Source organism: Cnephaeus nilssonii (genome assembly GCF_951640355.1).
Source record: "Cnephaeus nilssonii genome assembly, chromosome: 8".
In the NCBI taxonomy this organism is placed as follows: Eukaryota; Metazoa; Chordata; class Mammalia; order Chiroptera; family Vespertilionidae; genus Cnephaeus; species Cnephaeus nilssonii.
Window position 1 is genome coordinate 96,302,523 of NC_137079.1, and position 20,598 is coordinate 96,323,120.

The 20,598-nt window shown below is 37.5% G+C and overlaps 1 protein-coding gene across 7 annotated transcripts in view; it reads left to right on the forward strand.

The window, feature by feature from the left end:
* Nucleotides 1-20,598, forward strand: part of PDS5B (PDS5 cohesin associated factor B) — a 258,856-nt gene that overhangs the window by 213,093 nt on the left and 25,165 nt on the right. For 4 of the 7 annotated variants that reach the window (XM_079779314.1, XM_079779317.1, XM_079779315.1 and 1 more), the window contains exons 25-31: nt 4,249-4,453; nt 7,792-7,906; nt 10,086-10,218; nt 10,555-10,674; nt 12,195-12,257; nt 14,079-14,224; nt 18,494-18,599. In XM_079779314.1, the coding sequence (XP_079635440.1) occupies nt 4,249-4,453; nt 7,792-7,906; nt 10,086-10,218; nt 10,555-10,674; nt 12,195-12,257; nt 14,079-14,224; nt 18,494-18,599 (888 nt within the window). The remainder of the gene's footprint in view (nt 1-4,248; nt 4,454-7,791; nt 7,907-10,085; nt 10,219-10,554; nt 10,675-12,194; nt 12,258-14,078; nt 14,225-18,493; nt 18,600-20,598) is intronic. The other 3 variants (XM_079779316.1, XM_079779319.1, XM_079779320.1) reach the window with 1 other exon arrangement.

Consider the following 20,598-nt stretch of genomic DNA (forward strand, 5'->3'; position numbering starts at 1 on the left):
CACACCTTGTGTTAATTGGTGGAGAATGAGGTATAATTATGAAGCTCTCTATCTCACATATGACAAAAGTCATGTCAAATCTATAGATTGCTTTGGATAGCATGGACATTTTAATGATATTGATTCTACCAATTCATGAACACGGTATATTCTTCCACTTATTTATATCTTTCTCTATCTTTTTTCAATGTCCTGTGATTTCAATGTCCTTAAATATTGAAGGAGGTCTTTTACCTCCTTGGTTAAGTTTATTCCTAAGTATCTTAATTTTTGTTGTTGCAATGGTAAATAGGATTTTTTTTTTTTTTTTAGTTTTCTGAGCGTTCATTACTAGTGTATTAAAATGCCATAGATTTCTGGGTGTTAATTTTGTATCCTGCTACATTGCTGAATTCCTTTATTAAATCTATTTTTTATGAAGTTTTTAGGGTTTCCTATATACAATGTCATATCATCTGCAAATATGAGAGTTTTACTTCCTCCTTTCCAGTTTGGATGCCTTTTATTTCTTCTCCTTGTCTGATCACTATGGCTAGGACTTCCAGTACTATGTTGAATAAGAGTGGTGAAAGTGGGCATTCCTGTTTTGTTCCTGTTCTTAGGGTAAATGGTTTTAGTGTTTGCCCATTGGGAATGATGTTGGCTATAGGCTTACAGGTTTTATTATGTTGAGGTATCATCCCTCTATTCCCACTTTGCTGAGAGTTTTCATCTGCATCAATTGATATGATCATGTGATTTTTGTGTTGCAATCTGTTTAATGTGCTGTATCACATTTATTGATTTGCAGATATTGTACCAGCCTTGCGTGCCCGGAATAAATCTCACTTGGTCATGGTGTATGATCTCCTTAATGTATTGCTAATATTTTGTTGAAGATTTTAGCATCTATATTCATCTATATTATAGGGATATTGGCCTATAATTCTCTTTCTTTGTATTGTCTTTGTCTGGTTTTGGAATTTCCATACTACCCAAAGCAATCTATAGATGCAGTGCAATCCCTACTAAAATACCAACAGCATATTTCACAGAGCTAGAACAACACTCTAAAAACTTATATGGAACCAAAAAAAGGCCCAAATAGCTGCAGCAATCTTGAAAAAGAAGAATGAAGTTGGAAGAATCACAATACAAGATTTCAAGTTACACTACAAAGCCACTATAATCAAAACAACCTGGTACTGGCACAAGAGCAAGTATATAGAGCAGTGGTTCTCAACCTTTCTAATGCCGTGACCCTTTAATACAATTCCTCATGTTGTGGTGACCCCCAACCATAAAATTATTTTCGTTGCTACTTCATAACTGTAATTTTGCTACTGTTAATGAGTCGTAATGTAAATATCTGTGTTTTCCAATGGTCTTAGGCGACCCTGCTAGCGGTTCTCAACTTGTGGGACCCGCTGCTGTAGAGCCTAAGACCATCGGAAAACACAGATATTTACATTACGATTCATAACAGTAGCAAAATTACAGTTATGAAGTAGCAACGAAAATAATTTTATGGTTGGGTGTCACCACAACATGAGGAATTGTATTAAAGGGTCACGGCATTAGAAAGGTTGAGAACCACTGATATAGAGCAATGGAACAAAACAAAGAACCGAGAAATCGACCCAAGCCGTTATGCTCAATTAATATTTGACAAGGAGGCAAGAGCATACAATGGAGTAAAGACAGACTCTTAAATAAGTGGTGTTGAGAAAATTGGACAGGTATATGCAAAAAATGAAACTGAACCACCAACTTACACCATACACAAGAATAAACTTAAAATGGATAAAAGACTTAAATTAAGTCATGAAACCATAAAAATCTTAGAAGAAACCAAAGGCAACAAAATCTCAGACAACTCATGTAGCAATATGTTTACCGATACATCTAGGGCAAAGGAAACTAAGGAGAATATAAACAAATGGATTACCTCAAAATAAAAAACTTTCAGCAAAAGAAACCATCAACAAAATGAAAAGAGAACCCACTCCATGGGAGAACATATTTGCCAATGATACATCAATAAGGGGTTAATTTCTAAAATATATAAGAAATTCATACAACTTAACGAAAGGAAGACAATCCAATTTAAAAATGGCTAAAGGACCTACATAGACACTTCTCCAAAGTGGTCATACAGAAGAAGGCCAAGAGATGAAAAAATACTCAAAGTCACTAATCATCCAGGAGATGGAAATCAAAACAACAATGATGGATCACCTCACACCTGTCAGAATGGCTATCATCAACAAATCAACAAACGACAAGTTTTGGCAAAGATGTGCAGAAAAGGAAACTCTAGTATACTGCTGGTGGAAATGCAGACTGACGCAGCCACTGTGGAAAACAGCATGGAATTTTCCTCAAAAAATTAAAAATGGAACTCCCATTTGACCCAGTGATCCTACTTCTAGGAATATATCCCAAGAAATCAGAAACACCAATCAGAAAAAATATATGCACCCCTGTGTTCATAGCAGGGCAATGTACAATAGATAGGATTTGGAAACAATCCAAGTGCCCATTAGCAGATAAGTGAATAAAAAGCCTTGGAGCATTTACACAATGGAATATTATGCAGCTGTAAAAAAGAAAGAAGTCCCACCATTTGCAACAGCATGGATGGACCTTAGTATTATGCTAAGTGAAATGAATCAGAGAAAGATAAGTATTACATGATCTCACTCATATATGGAATCTAATGAACAAAATAAACCAATGAACAAAATAGGTCCAGAGACATAGAAACTTGGAACAGACTGTCAAACCTCAGAGGGAAGGCAGGGGAGGGTGGATGGGTAGGAAGAGATCAACCCAAGAACTTGTATGCTTATATACATAACCCATGGACACAGACAATAGGGTGGTGAAGGCCTTGGGTGGTGGGCGGGAGCGGGCTAGAAGAGGTCAATGTCGAAAAAGGGGACATTTGTAATACTTTAAATAATAATTTAAAAAATAAGAGCAAACAAGTCATGTTGAGCCTTTCCCTAGTTTAGAAAAAAATTCTGATAATCTATGTACTGGATGCTGTGTTAGATTTAGAAGCACAAAGATGTCTTCAAGGAATGAGGAGCGGAGTGAGTAAGGACTGACATATAAACCAGTCATTTTAATACTATACTAGAGGCCTGGTGCACAAAATTCGGAGGGGGTCCCCTCTGCCCAGCCTGCACCCTCTCCAATCCGGGACCCCTCGAGGGATATCCGACTGCCGATTTAGGCCCAATCCTGGCCGTCGGACATCCCTTTCACAATTTGGGACCACTGGCTCCTACTGCTCATCTGCCTGCCTGCCTGATCACCCTTAACTGTTCCCCCTGGTGGCCTGGTCACCCCCAACTGCCCCCCTGCTGGCCTGGTCACCCCCAACTGCCCCCCTCGCCAGCCTGGTCGCCCCTAACTGCCTGGTCACCCCATGCAGGCCTGGTCACCCCTGGTCACCCCATGCAGCCTGCTGCTCAGTCGTTTGGTCATCTCTCACTAACCTCTCTGCTGGCCTGGTCACCCCACGCAGCCTGCTGCTCAGTCGTTTGGTCATCCCTCACTAACCCCCCTGCCGGCCTGGTCGCCCCACGCAGCCTGTTTGGTCACCCGTTCAGTTGTTTTGGTTGCGGCGATCACTTAGGCTGTTATATATATAGATACTGACTTCTATGCTGGAGATGTGCACAGAGTGCTTAAGAGAGCACAGGTGGATGCAGGATAAAAATTACACAGTGATTTCTGGAGGATAGAGGAGCTGTTCTTTAATCAGGTGCAGTGATAATGAACAGATTGATTCATTTATAGAACAACAAGTAATTAGGTGTTTCTGAAATTGATTAGTAACTCTTGCCTTCAGAGTTGTACATTTTAATTGAAATAGTTTTGAAATAATAGAAATAAAATGTATAGTTTAAAATTTTATCTTGCTCAGTAAATGAAAAAGCTACATATGAAAGAGTATTTAAACTTTTTTTCCTACCTTATTTAACTTGAGATGGATTGATATTCATGAGTTTTATCTGTTTTAAGAGTACATTCAATATTTTCTGACACCTCTAAACTGGTAGTGATTAGAGTGCAGGTAAATGCGTCAGCCTTGAAATTAACTTGTCACAACATTTCAGTCTTGTGAGCTGAAGCAGTGGTTGTGGATAAACTGGCTGCTGTTTACTGATCTGGTTATTTGATATAGTACATTTTATATCTGAATTTGTTACTCTTTGCTGCCACTTGATAATATGTAGAATAATGATGTCTTTACAGGATGAATGCTATCAAGTAAGACAAGTATTTGCTCAGAAACTTCACAAAGGCCTTTCCCGATTACGACTTCCACTTGAGTATATGGCAATCTGTGCTCTTTGTGCAAAAGATCCTGTAAAAGAGAGAAGAGCTCACGCCAGGCAGTGTCTGGTAAAAAATATAAATGTGAGACGCGAGTATCTGAAGCAGCATGCAGCTGTTAGTGGTAAGCCCATATGAAAATGGAAAGTATATTTTTCCAGCTTGCCAATTTTCTTTATAGAGCACAAAGTGATGTAATTGTTATTTATCATATTCTAATTAGCCCTCATTAAATAATTATTACTGTTTTCAATAATAGCTTCACCTTTAAAAAGTTTATTTTTAAAATAGAAATGCATGGGTATCTAAATATCAACTCATGTCTCTGTGCAACTGATGAAATGGCCAAGGGAAATAAGTAGTGACATTGGATGGAGGTACTTTTAATAGAACAGTAAAATGTATACATAAGAGTATGATCTTTTAGTTTAAAAATGTACCAGTCTCTGGTCTTAGTTGATTATTCTCATCACAGCCGGCATGTGCAGGACCGGCATCCTGGATTCAAACGGCAACCTTTCAGGGTGCATGGGACAGTGCTCAACCAACTGAGCCACACTGGCCAGGGCTGTGTGCCTTTTTAAACTGCTCACTTTACCCCATCCATGTTATTAGCTTTTGTGTCTCTCTGACTTTTATTTAATTAAAATCTATCCAGTTATCCAAGTTAAAAATCAGAGACATTCTTCATATCTTTTTTCCCCAAATCCTTAATTCTTCCTCTGGATATCTTGAACATTTCTACTCAGCTGTTTGCTATATTTCTCTTGGATTAGTGTGTACATGTCTGTCTCCCTTTTATAAATTCCCCTGCCTCTAATCCACCTCCAGGTGTGCCACACTGCTATCAAAATTATTTTTCTAAAACACATTGGATCATATCACTATCATGTTTGAAATCTGTGTTGATTTTTTTATTGCTAATAGAATCAAATTTAAACTCATTAACATGGCCCTTTAGAGTTTTACTCTCAACCTGAGTTTTAGGCTTTTCTCTAACCATTCCCTACTATAAGTCCTATGCTTCTTGTACTCTGGATTGTTTGAAATTTGTGTAGCCATCTTTTTCTCTGTTTTCAACAGTGCCTGTAAGTTGCCTCCCCTTCCAGACAGACAAAACCAAGGAGCATGGTTTGCATCTTTTGAGTCCTTTAAAATGTAGTTTGGGAGTTACACCATCATTGGAATTCATTTTTTCTCTTCCTCACCTTGGGAAAAATGAGTGTTCTTGAGTCAAATCCCACCTCTGCCATTTACTGGTTGTGTTTGGGCATGTTACTTTAACAATCTGAGCCTTAATTTCTTTATTTGTAAAAAATTGGTTTAATTATACTCATTTCTTATGGTTGTTATGAGTATTAAAAAATTAATGTATATAGCCCTGGCTGGGGAAGCTCAGTGGTTAGAGTGTTGATCCTTGCACTGAAAGGTCAAAGGTTTGATTTCTGGTCAAGGGCATGTGCCTGGGTTGCAGGTGTGATTCCTGTGCAGGAGACAACCAATCCATGTCTCTCTCTCACATCAGTGTTTCTCTCTTTCTCTCCCTCTCCCTCCTCCCTCCCTCCCTCCCTCCCTCCCTTTCTCTAAAAATCAATGAAAAAATGAGGATTAACAAAAACAACAAAAAAAGTTAACGTATCTAAAGCACTTGGCATACTGCATGCTCTAAAGTTGTCAGGCCCTAGCCAGTTTGGCTCAGTGGATAGAGGGTTGGCCTGCGGATCAAAGGGTCCCGGGTTTGATTCTAGTTAAGAGCATGTACCTTGGTTGCAGGTTCCTCCTTAGGCCTAAAGCCTGGTCAGGGCTCGTGCATGAGGCAACCAATCAATGTTTCTCCCTTTCTTTCCCTCTCTCTTCCACTCTCCATAAAAATCAATGGGAAAAATATCCTTGTGTGAGGATTAAAAAAAGTAATAGTAGTAGTAGTTAGCTATTCTTGTCTTAGGGCACCTACCACATTGAAGGATAGCTTCTGTCTCTATGCCTTAGTATGAGGGCGTTGTCTAGTCTTAATCATCTTTATATTTAAAATAGTAAGCTTGAAAAATTGTAGGCACTCAATAAATATTTGATAAAAATTTAATTTGAATTTCACTGAATTTTGAACCTTAATATTTTTTTCCTCCTATACCTTCCTTAAAATGAAGGATATTACACATAAATTGTTCTCTTTGAGTTCAGGATTGGAAATAGAACTTGGTGCCTTATTGACCACGTACATTACTATACTCTAGGTTGAACATATAATTTAAACTTTTATTTTGAAAGTAGGAAATACGAAAAGATTGTACAAAATATGAATCCTGGTCTTTTTGAATAATAACCTTATTAAACTAGTTAGGATTACAATTCTGACCTCTAATGGAATAGATGATCAAAGTTAAAATACAGGGTGGGGCAAAAGTAGGTTTACAGTTGTTCACATGGAAAATAATACAATAATTAAAAAAATAATAGTACAAGAATAAACTCTGGCTTTGGCCAGGTGAATCAGTTGATTGAAGCATCGTCCTGTATACCAAAAGGTTCTGGGTTCAATGCCTGGGGCACATATGGGAGACAACTGATCGATTTTTATCTCTCACATCAAAGTGTCTCTCTCTCTCTCTCTCTCTCTCTCTCTCTCTCTCCCTCTCCCCCTCTCTCTCCCTCCCTCCCTCCCTCCCTCCCTCCCTCCCTCCTTCTCTCCCTCTCCCCTTTTCCCCCTCTCCCTCCCTCTCCCTCTCCTCTTCCCCTTCTCTTTCTCCCTAACCCCCACCCCCTAGGAACAGAAAAATCAGTAAAAACATATCCTCATGTGAGGATTTAAAAAACCCCCACAAAATTGTTTCATATACTCACAAATGTAAACCTACTTTTGTCCCACCCTGTATAAAGATATTTTAATTTAAACTAAAAGAAATGTTTCTTTGATATTTAAAATGTCCTGGAAACTGTTATTTATGTTTTTTTTTTTAATATCAGTTCTTCTGTTACAGATAGGATCAAATACTTTTACTTTGATACAAATAATATCAAAAACCTTTACTTTCTACTTTTGTGTCACACTAACTCTGAAATATTTACTAGTTTTTAATTTGCTCATAAGCTTATAAGGAAGGCACTGTTGAACATAGTGTTGCTCGTAATAAGAAAAAGAGATCTTACGTTTCTTAGTCTTAGAGTTTGTTTGTGTCACTTTTCCCCATATGCATTTGAAAAGTGAAATAATAGTCTTTGTAACCACAGCATATAGTGCATTTAATAGACATTTCACTATGGTATATGATGAATGAATGAATAAACTGTTTAATTTATAATATATCTTAGCACTGACTATTTTAGTATGTTTTTATTTTAGCCATAATGTGGTACTGTTGGGATGTAGGAAATACTGAATCAGAGTAAAGAAAGAGAAAGGTTTATAAGATTTGGTTTTCTAACCTGGATGTTTTGTTTTGTGTGTGTGTGTTTGTTTTTCAGAAAAATTACTATCTCTTCTACCAGAATATGTTGTTCCATATACAATTCACCTTTTGGCACATGACCCAGATTATGTCAAAGTACAGGATATTGAACAACTTAAAGATGTTAAAGAGTAAGACTTTTTTCATCCCATTTTCATATTTTCTGAAAGTTTTTTCCCTTTCCTGCTGATACTAGAACCTTAATTACAATTACTTTATTAGATTTATTTTAATTTTTAGGAATTTAAGGTTTCTTTATTTGTTCTTTTATTTTTTACAAAGTACATTTTTATTAATTTCAGAGAGGAAAGAAGAGGGAGAGAGAGATAGAAACACCAATGAAGAGAGAGAATCATTGATTGGCTCCCTCCTGTACACTCCTCCACTGAGGATCAAGCCAGTAACCTAGGCATGTGCCCTGACTGGGAATCAAACTGTGACCTCCTGGTTCATAGGGTGACGCTCAACCACACCAGGCGGGCCTCTTTTTTTTTTTTTTTTCATACCCTCTCTTTATATTTTATTTCTTATACTAGGAGCCCAGCACCCACTCTCAAGTCGCAGGTCCGGCCCTGCACTCCCCGGGCCCCACAGCAGCCGCGGCCACTGCTGTTCCGACCCTGCCTCACTCCCCCGGCCCCGCAGCAGCCGCGGCCACTGCTGGTCCGACCCTGCCTCACTCCCCCGGCCCCGCAGCAGCTGCGGCCATTGCTGTTCCGGCCCTGCCTCCCTCTCCAGCCCTTGAAGCAGCCCCTGCTGCTGCTGATCCGGCCCTCCCCCAGCGCAGGCTTGCGGAGGCCCCCGATGCTGCGCGTGCAACCTCCTCCTGTCTGGTGGACCCGTTATGGCATCCCGGTTTATTAGCATATTTCTCTATTTTATATATATAGATAATTTTCCAATATTTAATTTAGCATAATTACTGGATACTGCTCTGTTTCTTTACCAACCTAGCATTTCTTTTTTATTGAAGCAATCCATTAAAAGCTTCCGTTACAGTTCTTATCGTTTTCTACTTCCTTTTGGAACTCTGTATAGATTTTCATGTGGGTGAAGTAATACAGTAATACCCTCCTTTATTCACATGGTAAGCACTTTTGTTTTCCAGACACTGTTTTTCTTTATAAGGAAGAAAGAATGGTCTAACTTAATAACGGAGTAAGTTGATAACCAGGCAACACTCACACTTACTAATTCATTGGTGACATTTCTAAATAAAGTTAATGACAATTGTAATTTTTTCAAAGATTACTATTGAGAGGCCAAAAGAGTATATATGCCTGTGTGTGGAATAGAGAAATATAATGGAGTTTAGAGAAGTCCTTATAAGACCAGTATAATGTCAAATGACTGATAACTTGGCAAGGGAAAAAGCTATTACCCTCTTACTATAGTTTCTGTTTTTTAAAAATATGCAGTTCTCCCAAAATTAATCCTGTTAGAGTAATTATAACTAATGAAAACTTCTAGCATTTCCTCTTTCTCAGAGAAAATTAGTTTTTGAAATAGATAAAATAATCTTTGGAATTTACTGTATATTTTTGGCTATACCTCTAAATTGCCCCAATACAGCCATGCTGTCATCTCTAGTCTTTGAGAAAGCCACTTCAGAAGAGCATATTCTGTACCTGGATCTTAAAGGTTATTTTTTTTCTTCTAGAATATCTTGCTTCACATTTCTCTCTTCTCCCATTACTTTTCTCCTCTGTGCTGTAACTGTCACATTCTGGCAGTGTAATATACAGACAGAGCCCTTTGTGTGTTTTTTCTTAAATAGAATTTTTTTGTAATTAACTTTAAAACTGAGCTAACTTTAAAATTGAAATTTTCTTTTAATTTTTTCATGTTTAAGCAAGGATAGTGTGTGCAGTTGTCACTCATCACTTTTTTCTCTCTAATTTACTGATGAAGATTCTCAATTATTAAATTAAGGTAGTTGTATTTTCTTGAAGACTTCCAATTGGAACTACAGTCAATATTGAATATTTGAGGCATCACTTTATTCATGGCCCAGTTATTCCCTTAGGTAGTCTTCCTTTCTTGTCATAGCTAAAATCACTTCATTATTTATTCCTTTTTAACCTGCCGCCCTGGGAAAATTAGTGAGACTTTGAGAGGGGTTCTTGTGAACTCACACTTAAATTACTGATATGTTGTGATATGTACGTGTGAGATATTTTTTTTCTCTATTGGCTTAGAGCTGTTTCTTTTTAATTTTTTCTACTCCTGGCATTCATTATATTTATATTTAGAATTATTATATCTGTATTTAACAACAAATTATTCTTTTCTATTTTTTTATTTTTCTAGATGTCTTTGGTTTGTTTTAGAAATATTAATGGCTAAAAATGAAAATAACAGTCATGCATTTATCAGAAAGATGGTAGAAAATATTAAACAAACAAAAGATGCCCAAGGACCAGATGATGCAAAAATGAATGAAGTATGTAATTCTTTGTAAATAATTACGATTCCTTATCTATTTAAGCACTTGAGTGTAGAGTATGGAACTCCTGTAGTATTTTGTACACAATGTCAGTCTTTTCTATTAGTAGTAAATAATCAGTAGTATTTTGATTAGTAGTAATTAGACTTACTAATATAGTTACTAATATAAAATTAGTAATATTGTTACTAGTAAACTAATGAAAACAACAGGGTATGTTAAATTTACACTATTGCATTAAAAACTGCATATTAAGTACATATTCTAGAATTACTTCCAATTTGGACTTTAGGATGCCAACCTAAGTACCTAATTTTTTTAATAACATTGCAGAAACTGTATACTGTGTGTGATGTCGCCATGAATATCATCATGTCGAAGAGCACCACGTACAGTTTGGAATCTCCTAAAGACCCAGTACTACCAGCTCGTTTTTTTACTCAACCTGACAAGGTAGTCATTTTATAATTTATTTGTGTAAGTTGAAGTAAAAGGTATTCTCAGTACTTGGTTGTGGGGAGATCAAGAAGGAGCAGAATTAAGAGCTGACCCACTACTAATGTTATGGAAAGATCTTAATAATGTGGTTTAAGACCAGAATATGGGCCAAACCAGAGGGCACAAATAAGGTTCAGAAATTAGTTAGTAGGATCCAGAGTTTGTGTTCAAAATTTTATGCCACTTTGAGAGCACAACAAAATGTGATCAAAGCATGTAGATCTATGAGTAAATGGCCATTGATCCAAAATGGGAAGCAGAATGGTGATAGAGATACAGTCTAAAGTTAGAGCTCTTGATTGAGATCTACAACTATAATAAAACCTCGATATAACAGACTAATTTGGACAAGGGGGTGACCATTAAACCCAAAAGTCTGTTATATAATAAAGTAGGTTTTCTGAATACATATGTTAAAAATCAACAAATTAGTTTACCTGTTTTTACTTATGTAAACAGGTTTGTGTTATTAAAATTACATATGAAAAGTTTAATTTCATAGAAAAGTTTTCTATATGTATTACTCTAATTTTAAATTTATACTGTATAGGTCTAGTAAATGTGTGAATTCACCAGCCACCGTGAGTAAATGGCTGGGTGTGGTTCATCCCACATTAGAACGTTGGCTGGCCTGTGTTAAAACTGCTGCAGAAATTCACGCCACTCAACAACAGTGCACCTTGTGGTGTGATCACATGCTAATCATTCCCGAATATTGTTTGCTACCAGTGACTCTTGGATTTAAATCTGTAGACTATAGTTGTAGATATATAATATTTATTTATATCAGCAAAATTACAGTATTTTTTCCAATGCTAAGATTTGGAAAAATAGTTAATTAATAACAAAAATAACCTGTTAATTTAATTATAAGCAAGTCTTGATTAAAAGCATTTTAAAATTAACAGGGTGTTAATTTTCACAAAGGACATATGGACTGGAAATTTTGTCAGTTAAATTTGAAGTTTGTGTGGGGGTTTACTCTAGTATGAGGAAACAAGTGGAGAACAGACACTGGAATAGACCCAAGATCCTTGGAATGCTACAAGAATGTTCCCACTGTCATTAAACTCAAGTATTGTATGAAGTATAAAAGGTGTTTTCAAGAGTCTATCTTTGACTCTTGAGTAACTGAGAGTATAGAAAGCACCAATGTCTTTTTTTTTCTTAATCAAAATACCAATTAAAGTCTTAATATAGTATATAGAAATTTAGAACGGCCTTGTAGGTTCATCCTTTGAAGCATTCACTTTGGTGTGATTAAGATATGAGGAGACTATGTGGTACAAGATTAGTTCAAGTATATTATTTAAAAGCAATAACTGAAATTTTGTGTTTTAACTGATTAGTTTTAATAAGTATGAACTTTTTATGTATTTCAAAACAAAAGCTGTTGTTGGTTTTTCTTAGCTTTTGACCCTCACAGATACAGTGTTTTAGTATTCACTAACTACCTCTTTTTCCCTTGTTTGTAGAACTTCAGTAACACCAAAAATTATCTGCCTCCTGAAATGAAATCGTTTTTCACTCCTGGAAAAGTATGTTTTGAGAATTGTTTCAATTCTTATGTGGTAGTTTATTTTAGTTTCATTAGTGGTAAAATTATGTTATTTTGTATTTCTTTAAACATTGGTATATTTTAAGTAAGAAAATTTAATTATTAGGTATCTTCCATTTGCTAGTAAGAAATAGTTATATTAACTCTATAGATGTAAGCTGAGATACATGACCTTACTTTTTAGCTTTATAATAAAGCCCTTGGAGACTTTGATCTTTAAATATCTATCCTATAATCTACACTAATAAAAGAGTAAGATGCAAATTGACTGTACCTTTGTGATGACCACCAGCCAATCAGGAGTGAGTATGCAAATTAACCCAACAAAGATGGAGGGTTAATTTGCATACACATGTGCCGAGCAGCCAGGGGCGGGGCAGGATGCTTGCATTGTTGCCATGGCGATGACGCAGGCGTTCCACCCTGCCCCAGCCGCTCCGTGCCTCTGGGCAGTGTGGGAAGACGGAAAGGTGGCTCTGGGTCAGAGTGAAAAGGCGACTCCGGCCAGAGCAAAGGCGGTGCAGACAGCCAGGGGAAGGAAGGCACATTCTTGCACGAATCTTCATGCATTGGGCCTCTAGTATCAAGATAAAAATCTTAAAGTGAAAAAGCATCTTTTGTCCTTCCACAGCAAGAGTCTAATAATCTGTTCTCATTGTTATACATTTGATTTGTTCTCACTTCTATGTAAGCTTTGAAATAACTAAGAAACTTGACTATTCTGCTACCTATATAGTTTTTTTATTTGTTCAAGTGATATCCAATTTATTCTTACTTAATAGGCACATTTTTTCATGATCCTATCTAATAAAGAGGGAATATGCTAATTGACCCTCACACCATCATGAAGATGGCGGCACCACAGCCAATAAGGCAGGAATATGCTAATTGACTGCCCCGCCCTCAAAGATGGCAGCGCCCACAGCCAATAATGGGGAATATGCTAATTGACTGTCCCACCCTCAAAGATGGTGGCGCTCACAGCCACAAGATGGTGGCACCCAGTCCCCTCAGCCCTGCCTGCCTCCGGAGTCCCCCAGTCCCCTCAGCTCCCCAGCTGCCCAGGGACAAGCAAACAACTGAAAAATCAGGCTGCGTGGGGCAACCAGGCCGGCAGGGGGTTAGTGAGGGACGACCGAATGACTACACAGCAGGCTGTGTGGGGCAACCAGGCCAGTGGGGGTTCCGTGAGGGGTGACCAGGCTGGCAGGTGGGGCACTTGAGGGCGACCAGTTCAGCGGGGGGGCAGTTGGGGGTGACCAGGCCGGCAGGGGTTGCAGTTGGCAACCAGGCTGTCATGGGGGGGCAGTTGGGGGTGATTAGGATGGCGGGGGGGCAGTGAGGGGTGACTAAGCCAGCAGGCGGGGGGCAGTTGGGGGCAACCAGGCCGTCAGGGGGACAGTTAGGGGCGACCAGGCCGGCAGAGTGGGTTAGTTGGGGGCGACCAGGCCGGCAGGGAAGGCAGTTAGGGGTGACCAGGCTGGTAGGGGGGGCAGTTAGGAATGACTAGGCCGGCGAGGAGGGGGCAGTTGGGGGTGACCTGGCTGGCAGTGGGGGGCAGTTAGGGGCGACCAGGCAGGCAGGCAGGTGAGTGAATAGGAACCAGCGGTCCAGGATTGTGAGAGGGATCCCGGATTGGAGAGTGTGCAGGCTGGGCTGAGGGGAATCCCCCCCCCCCATGCACGAATTTCGTGCACTGGGCCTCTAGTTTGTATATAAATACTTTGACAGAGATGTTATTTATGGTCCTTTAACTTTCTTTTGGCTTTAATCAAATAGAGATATGCATTTTTCATTACAGCCTAAAGCAACCAATGTTCTAGGAGCTGTTAATAAGCCGCTTTCATCAGCAGGCAAACAATCTCAGACAAAATCTTCACGAATGGAAACTGTGAGCAATTCAAGCAGCAGCTCAAACCCAAGCTCTCCTGGAAGAATAAAAGGGAGGTAAGTACATAAGAAATACCTACTTTATATTTAAGGATTCCAACAAAGCTATGAGAACTAAAATAATGTAACCCAAAACATTTAATGTCAGTGAGTGGAAATCGATGCATACCATTTAACATTGGTAGTCAAGCTCTCCATCTTAGCCTTTCATATTCTAGCTTTTGGGGTAATCCAATTGTCTAGCAATTATAAAACTGTTAAATAACAGTACATCCATTTAGTGGAATACACAGTCATTAAAAATTATGAAGTAGGAGATAATATCAAGAGTTTCGACAATACATTATTGAGTGAAAGGAGAAAGAATAAGAACAGTGTTACGTGTTTTTGAGTTTTAAAAAGGATTTGCATTTACATTTGCTTATATATGCATAGAAAGTTTTTAAAAGAATAAATCACATCTTAATAGTGTTGATGTGATCTAGTGTAGGCGGGGAGATCATCTTATATTCTTTGGTATGATTTTTTTTTAATTTCTTTATTGATTAAGGTATCACATATTTGTCCTCATCCCCCCCATTCCCATCCTACACCCCTCCCCACATATGCCCCGATCCCCCTGTTGTCCTTAACCGCTGGTTAGGCTCATATGCTTGCACACAAGTCCTTTGGTTGATCTCTCCTCTTTACCCCCACCCTCCCCTACCCTCCCTCTGAGGCCCAACAGTCTGATCCATGCCTCCTTGTTTCTGGGTCTGTTCTTGTTCATCCGTCTATGTTGTTCATTATTTCCCCTAGATGAGTGAGATCATGTGCTATTAGAAATACACTTATAAGAACCGAAAATGAGACAAGCAATAATGGTTATGGTGACAGGCAAATGAATCAGTCTGTAGTGAGTTTCTTTCTGGGCCAACAGTTCTTTTGAGACCCAATTTCAATGTCCAACAGTTCCTTATGTGTACATGTCAGCACTGACATTACAGTTCTGGATGGTGGACAAATGGTGGTAATGCAGGTCCGACTCTCTCTGGTTTGGTCCTGGGCAACCTGCAGTGATGCAGGGCTGCTAACTGCTAGTATTGGAAGGCCACATCAGCGTCTTCCATCTCTGGACTGCTTCTCTTCTGTCTTCATGGCTGGAGTAGTCCTGTCGATTCCTCTCTGTTGCTGGAATCCACATGGTCTCGGAGTTGTTTTCTGAAAATATACAAACATATTCTCGACCAAAAGTTAATAAAGGAATATTTTCTATAAATTTGACTTGGGATCCTATTTCATTTTTTGCCCAAATGATTTTCCTCTGTTTGGTATGATTTAAACTTATTTTTAGTATGTGCGTGTATAAATTTTTTGTTTGAAGAAAGCAAAAAGGAAACACATTTTACACTTTCTCTAGTTTTAGCCATAGTGCTTAGTACATCCTTTGTTAGCAGCAGAGCCTTATACAGGGCTAAACTGCCACTGTTTATTGATTTTACTATTATTGAAGACTTTATGCTGTCTTTTTTATTGTTCATAACCAGTTAGTAAAGGAGGGAGGAGACATTCTGAAGTATCTTACCAACTCCCTTACAATGAGTGTTTAAATGTTACACAGTCAAACCTCGGTTCTGGAACATCTCCCATCTCAAACAATTTCGTTCTTGACCAAGTTGTTCACAGAAAAGAATGTCTTGCTTGTCCAACCAAACTTCCGTTTTCAACCTGACAACCCTTTCATGTTGATACCTCAGTGAGAGGAAAAGTGTCTCTCAGGCAACAAACAAAGGAGAGAATGCTTTTGTTGCTGGGGAAATCAACAATTAGCACAATTTTAAAAGCATAGAGGCCATCAGGAGTGCTAATGTTGCTAAGGGTGTGAAAGAAACAATGATCACAGGCAATTGTAGAGGTAGAACTGATGTTGATTTAGATAAAGAAAAAGTAGTTAGCAGGTGACAGCATTTCTGAGACAAGCAAAGATGCTGCATACTGACCTGAAAGACACCCCTGGAATGAGTGCTGAAAATGATTCATTTAAGGCTAGTAGGGGGTGGTTCTATAAATTAAGAAAAGAAGTATATGTTTATAGATTAAACAGTACATTAGACATCTTCTGAATATAGGAAAGGTTAAAATAGGAACTCATTTGGTGGTCTGGAACAGAATAATTCAACTTACATTATTTCTAATGGGGGAAAAATGGTTCTGTTTTTGAACAAAGCACTTCTTGAACAGCCTTCCAGAACAAATTAAGTTCGAGAACCGAGGTTCCACTGTATTGTACAATAGAAGTAGAACAGAATTAATATCTATAGCTCTTGTTTGTTCAAGATTTCTATATTAATATATATTAGTGGCTTATACTTAAGTGACTCTTCACACATATCATTTGAACATTTTCTACTGAATATCCTTATACTTAAAATGACCAAAACATTTCCAGCAACAAATTCTAAATTATTGGGGGTTTTTACTTGAATTTCTGGTTATAATCATAGATGATCTAACTCTGCCTAGTCATCTAGACTAAGAACATCAAAACTGTCCTTGACTCTCCCCCTTGCTAAGTTTTACCAGTTATTTTTCCCTACAGTGTTTTATAATTCTCTTTTCTGTTATTTCATTCATTCTCTTTAATTATTATACTTGGCTATTTCCCTTTCTTACTCCTCTAGCTATGTAGATCATATCATTGCTAGATTCTCTTTTTTTAAATGCTGCTGGTTTAAGGTTATTCCATGGCTCAGAAATCTTAATTGGCTCCCCTTATTTTGCTTTTAAGATAATTTATATGTTAGTCTGTCCTCATCTCCCATTGTTACTCAAAACAAATGACTCCTGGTTTTCTTCTATATTTTTTCAGTATACTTTGGTTAAATTTTCTTTCACTCTTTGATTAACCTTATTTTGTCATTTTTCATCCAATCCCATCTCTTCACTAGAACTCTTTCTAAGAGAATAAGCTAAGTGTGTTTGAGACAGTTTGGTTGGAGAGTAGGAATGATAGTAATGGTTAGAGATGAAGTTGAGAGGTAGCCAGATAATGTTTGGACTTTGTGAATGTAAGAAATTTGGTTTTGATTTTTAAGTATAACTGGAAGATACTGTTATGGAATCTAGTGATCTGATTTGCTCTTTAAAATACTGCTCTGATTGAAAAATAGAGAAGCTAGGATTGAGATAGAAAAACCAGTTTGGAGTAGCTAATAGTCTTCTAGGGAAGGGATAAAGAGGGAAGAAGATGGTAAATAGTGAAATTTAGGATTTATTTTGATGCAAGATCAAAGTGGTCTTGCTTTATGGATTAGTTGTGAACAGTTAGGGGAAAAGAGGATTTAAGGATGTATCCTGGCTTTTTGTATCAACTATGGAGATAATGGTGCCCTTTACTGAGCTGTAGAGCCCTTGAGGAGGAACAGGCTGTGCATGTGCGTGTGTGTGTATTTTGGGGAGTTGGGGAAAAGAGAAGCCATTTACTGAGCTGTAGAGTCCTTGAGGAGGAACAGGCTGTGCTTGTGTCTGTGTGTGTGTGTGTGTGTGTGTGTGTGTGTGTGTGTGTGTGTGTGTGTGTTTTGGGGAGGTGAGGAGAGAGGGGTGTCCAAATAGCTATTTTGGCTGTGGTAAGGTTCAGATTCCTATTATAAATTCAAGTGAGTGGGCAGCTGGATATGTGAGTCTAGAACTCAGGGTAGCACCTTAGCTAGATATTGCAATCCAGGATTCAATAATGTTTCAATGGGTTTTAAAACCAGATAAGGATGAAATCACCCAGGATAGAAGACTGGGCCTTTATACCAATGCATAAAAAAAATGTGCTGTTAATTTATTTAACAAGTATTTATTGGGTGCCTACTCTGTGCCAAGCACTGATCCACATGCATTAGTATGCGTTGGTAAGTAAAATTGACAAAAGATCCACATTTACATTCTAGCAGGAAAAGGTAGTCAGGTAGATAATAAACCTAGTAACTTTTAGTGTATTAGAGGGTGATAATGTAAGAAGGAAAAGAATTAGGGAAAGGGGAGAGGCAGGGGACAGGGCAGATTGTAATGTAGGCCAATCCAACTTGCTAATAAGAAATGTCTCAATTTAGTTTATGTTTCCACTCCAAGATAGAATTTAGGTTTTAAAAAGAATTAGGAAAAATAAATTTGTGATGTTTTTATTTCCCTTTTTTATTAAACTTGCTTCTTTGCTTGTTGATTTAGTGCTAAGTATGATAGAATAAAACCAATACTTTTTGAATGGAATGAACCTTTATTTTATAAAGCTGGATTAGAGAACAGAAAAAGCTTTTAAGGTTATTTAATTGTAATAACAATTATAAATTGTATTAAAAGGCTTGATAGTTCTGAAATGGACCACAGTGAAAATGAGGATTACACAATGTCTTCACCTTTGTCGGGGAAAAAAAGTGACAAGAGAGACGACTCTGATCTTGTAAGGGTGAGCTATTTGGTTTGATTTTATAATTATTATTATTTTCATTTTACTGAAATAATGATTTTCACACTGAAACCACTTAACATTACTCTCAAATTTGACATGATTTTCTTTTGTTTGTTTGTTAATCCTTACCTGAGGATATTTTTTCCATTGATTTTTAGAGAGAGTGAAAGGGGAGAGAGAAAAGCAGTAGGGGGAGGAGAGAGAGAGACATTTATGAGAGGGAGAAAGAGAAAGTCATCTATGTGAGAGAGACATATTGATTCATTGCCTCCCACACTCACCCTGACCAGGATGGGGATTGAACCTACAACCTCAGGTATGTGTCAGGATGGAATCTGAGACCCTTTGGTGCACAAGCTGAGGCTCTACCACTAAGCAACACTGGACAGGGTGACATGATTTCCTTTTAAAGATTTTAATTATAAATTTGAGTTTATGATTATCCTCTACCATGTAATTTAAGTATATTGAATTTCTTGTGCCTTTTGTCATTCTACTAAGTAATCTTTTTCTTTAGGTCTTAGGACTCTAACATGCTAGTCCAGTTCTATACTCAGACTGCTGGGTTTTTTGTTTTTTTGTTTGCTTTATTTTAAACATAAGTTTAGAATTAGCCTTAAAGAAAAGAAATAGAATGAGGTTATTTAAAGACTCCCTCATTTTAGTTGATTTCTTGAACCTTTAATTACTAAACTAGAGGCCCAATGCATGAAATTTGTGCAAGGGGCTCGGCCCTCGCCACTGGCTTTGTCCAGAAGGTCGTCTGGCTCTCCGGTCTAATTAGCATATTATACTTTTATTATTATAGATAAGCTTCTAATAAAGGTAGGAATTGCTACAGTTCTCATATAGTCCTTGTTTAGTTTTAAAATCTTAATAGCAATGATAGTTGATATGATAGATACAATTTATAAATGTCATTTGAAGACAAAGTTGGTGGTTTTGGTGTAAATACAGAAGGTAGTTATATATTTCAACACAAACTGATGGCCTTAATAATTGGGCACATTTTTATTTTCTAGGTTAGCTCTAAACTTTTTAAAATAACTAATTAGCTCTCTGAATCCTGTTTCTTTATCTGTAACTTGTCGATACTTAGCTGGTAAGGTTTATCAGAATAAATCAGTTAGCCCAAATGAATTGTTGTTATAAAGATTAATATTTTTATTAATGATTACCATAAAATAAAAGTTAATGTGTTTCAATCTACTCAGTTAATAGAGGTAGAAGGTTATTAGTAAAATAATTACTTTTGCTTTCTCTAAAATACAGAGGTGGGCAAAAATAGGTTTATAGAAGAAGACAAAATAATATATAAATAAATAATAATACAGGAATACACTCTGTTTTGTGTACTCACAACTGTAAACCTACTTTTGCCCACCCCTGTAGTACTGCCCTGATGATTGTCTTTTACTGGCTCAACATTACATAGCCAAAAACTTTTATTCTCAGTTCTTTTTCAAGTTTATCCAGTAATTTATTTTGCCGGATTGTTTCTCTTTCCACTTAAAAAGTATTCTAAAATTCTTACTAAATCATTACTATCTGTAAATTCTGATTTTTTTTAAAATATATTTCTTTATTGATTTCAGAGAGGAAGGGAGAAGGAGAAAGAGATAGAAACATCAATGATGAGAGAGAATCATTGATCAGCTGCCTCCCACACACCCCCTAGTGGGGATCGAGCCCGCAACCCAGGCATGTGCCCTTGGCTGGAATCGAACCCGGGACCCTTCAGTCCGCAGGCTGACGCTCTATCCACTGAGCCAAGCTACCCAGGGCTGTAAATTCTGATTTTTATTGGCTGTTTAAAAATTTCAGCCAACCAAAATTAAAATTGATTGCTTAGTCCGAAAGGAAAGCTGTTACCTGGATTTATAGAAGAAAATTCTTGAATTGGCAAAGGTATTTGTCTTGTAATGCTACTTCTCATTTAGTGCAAAAATTCCTTCATTATCATTTACTAGTAGCCCATTTGCAGGAAGAATCCTGC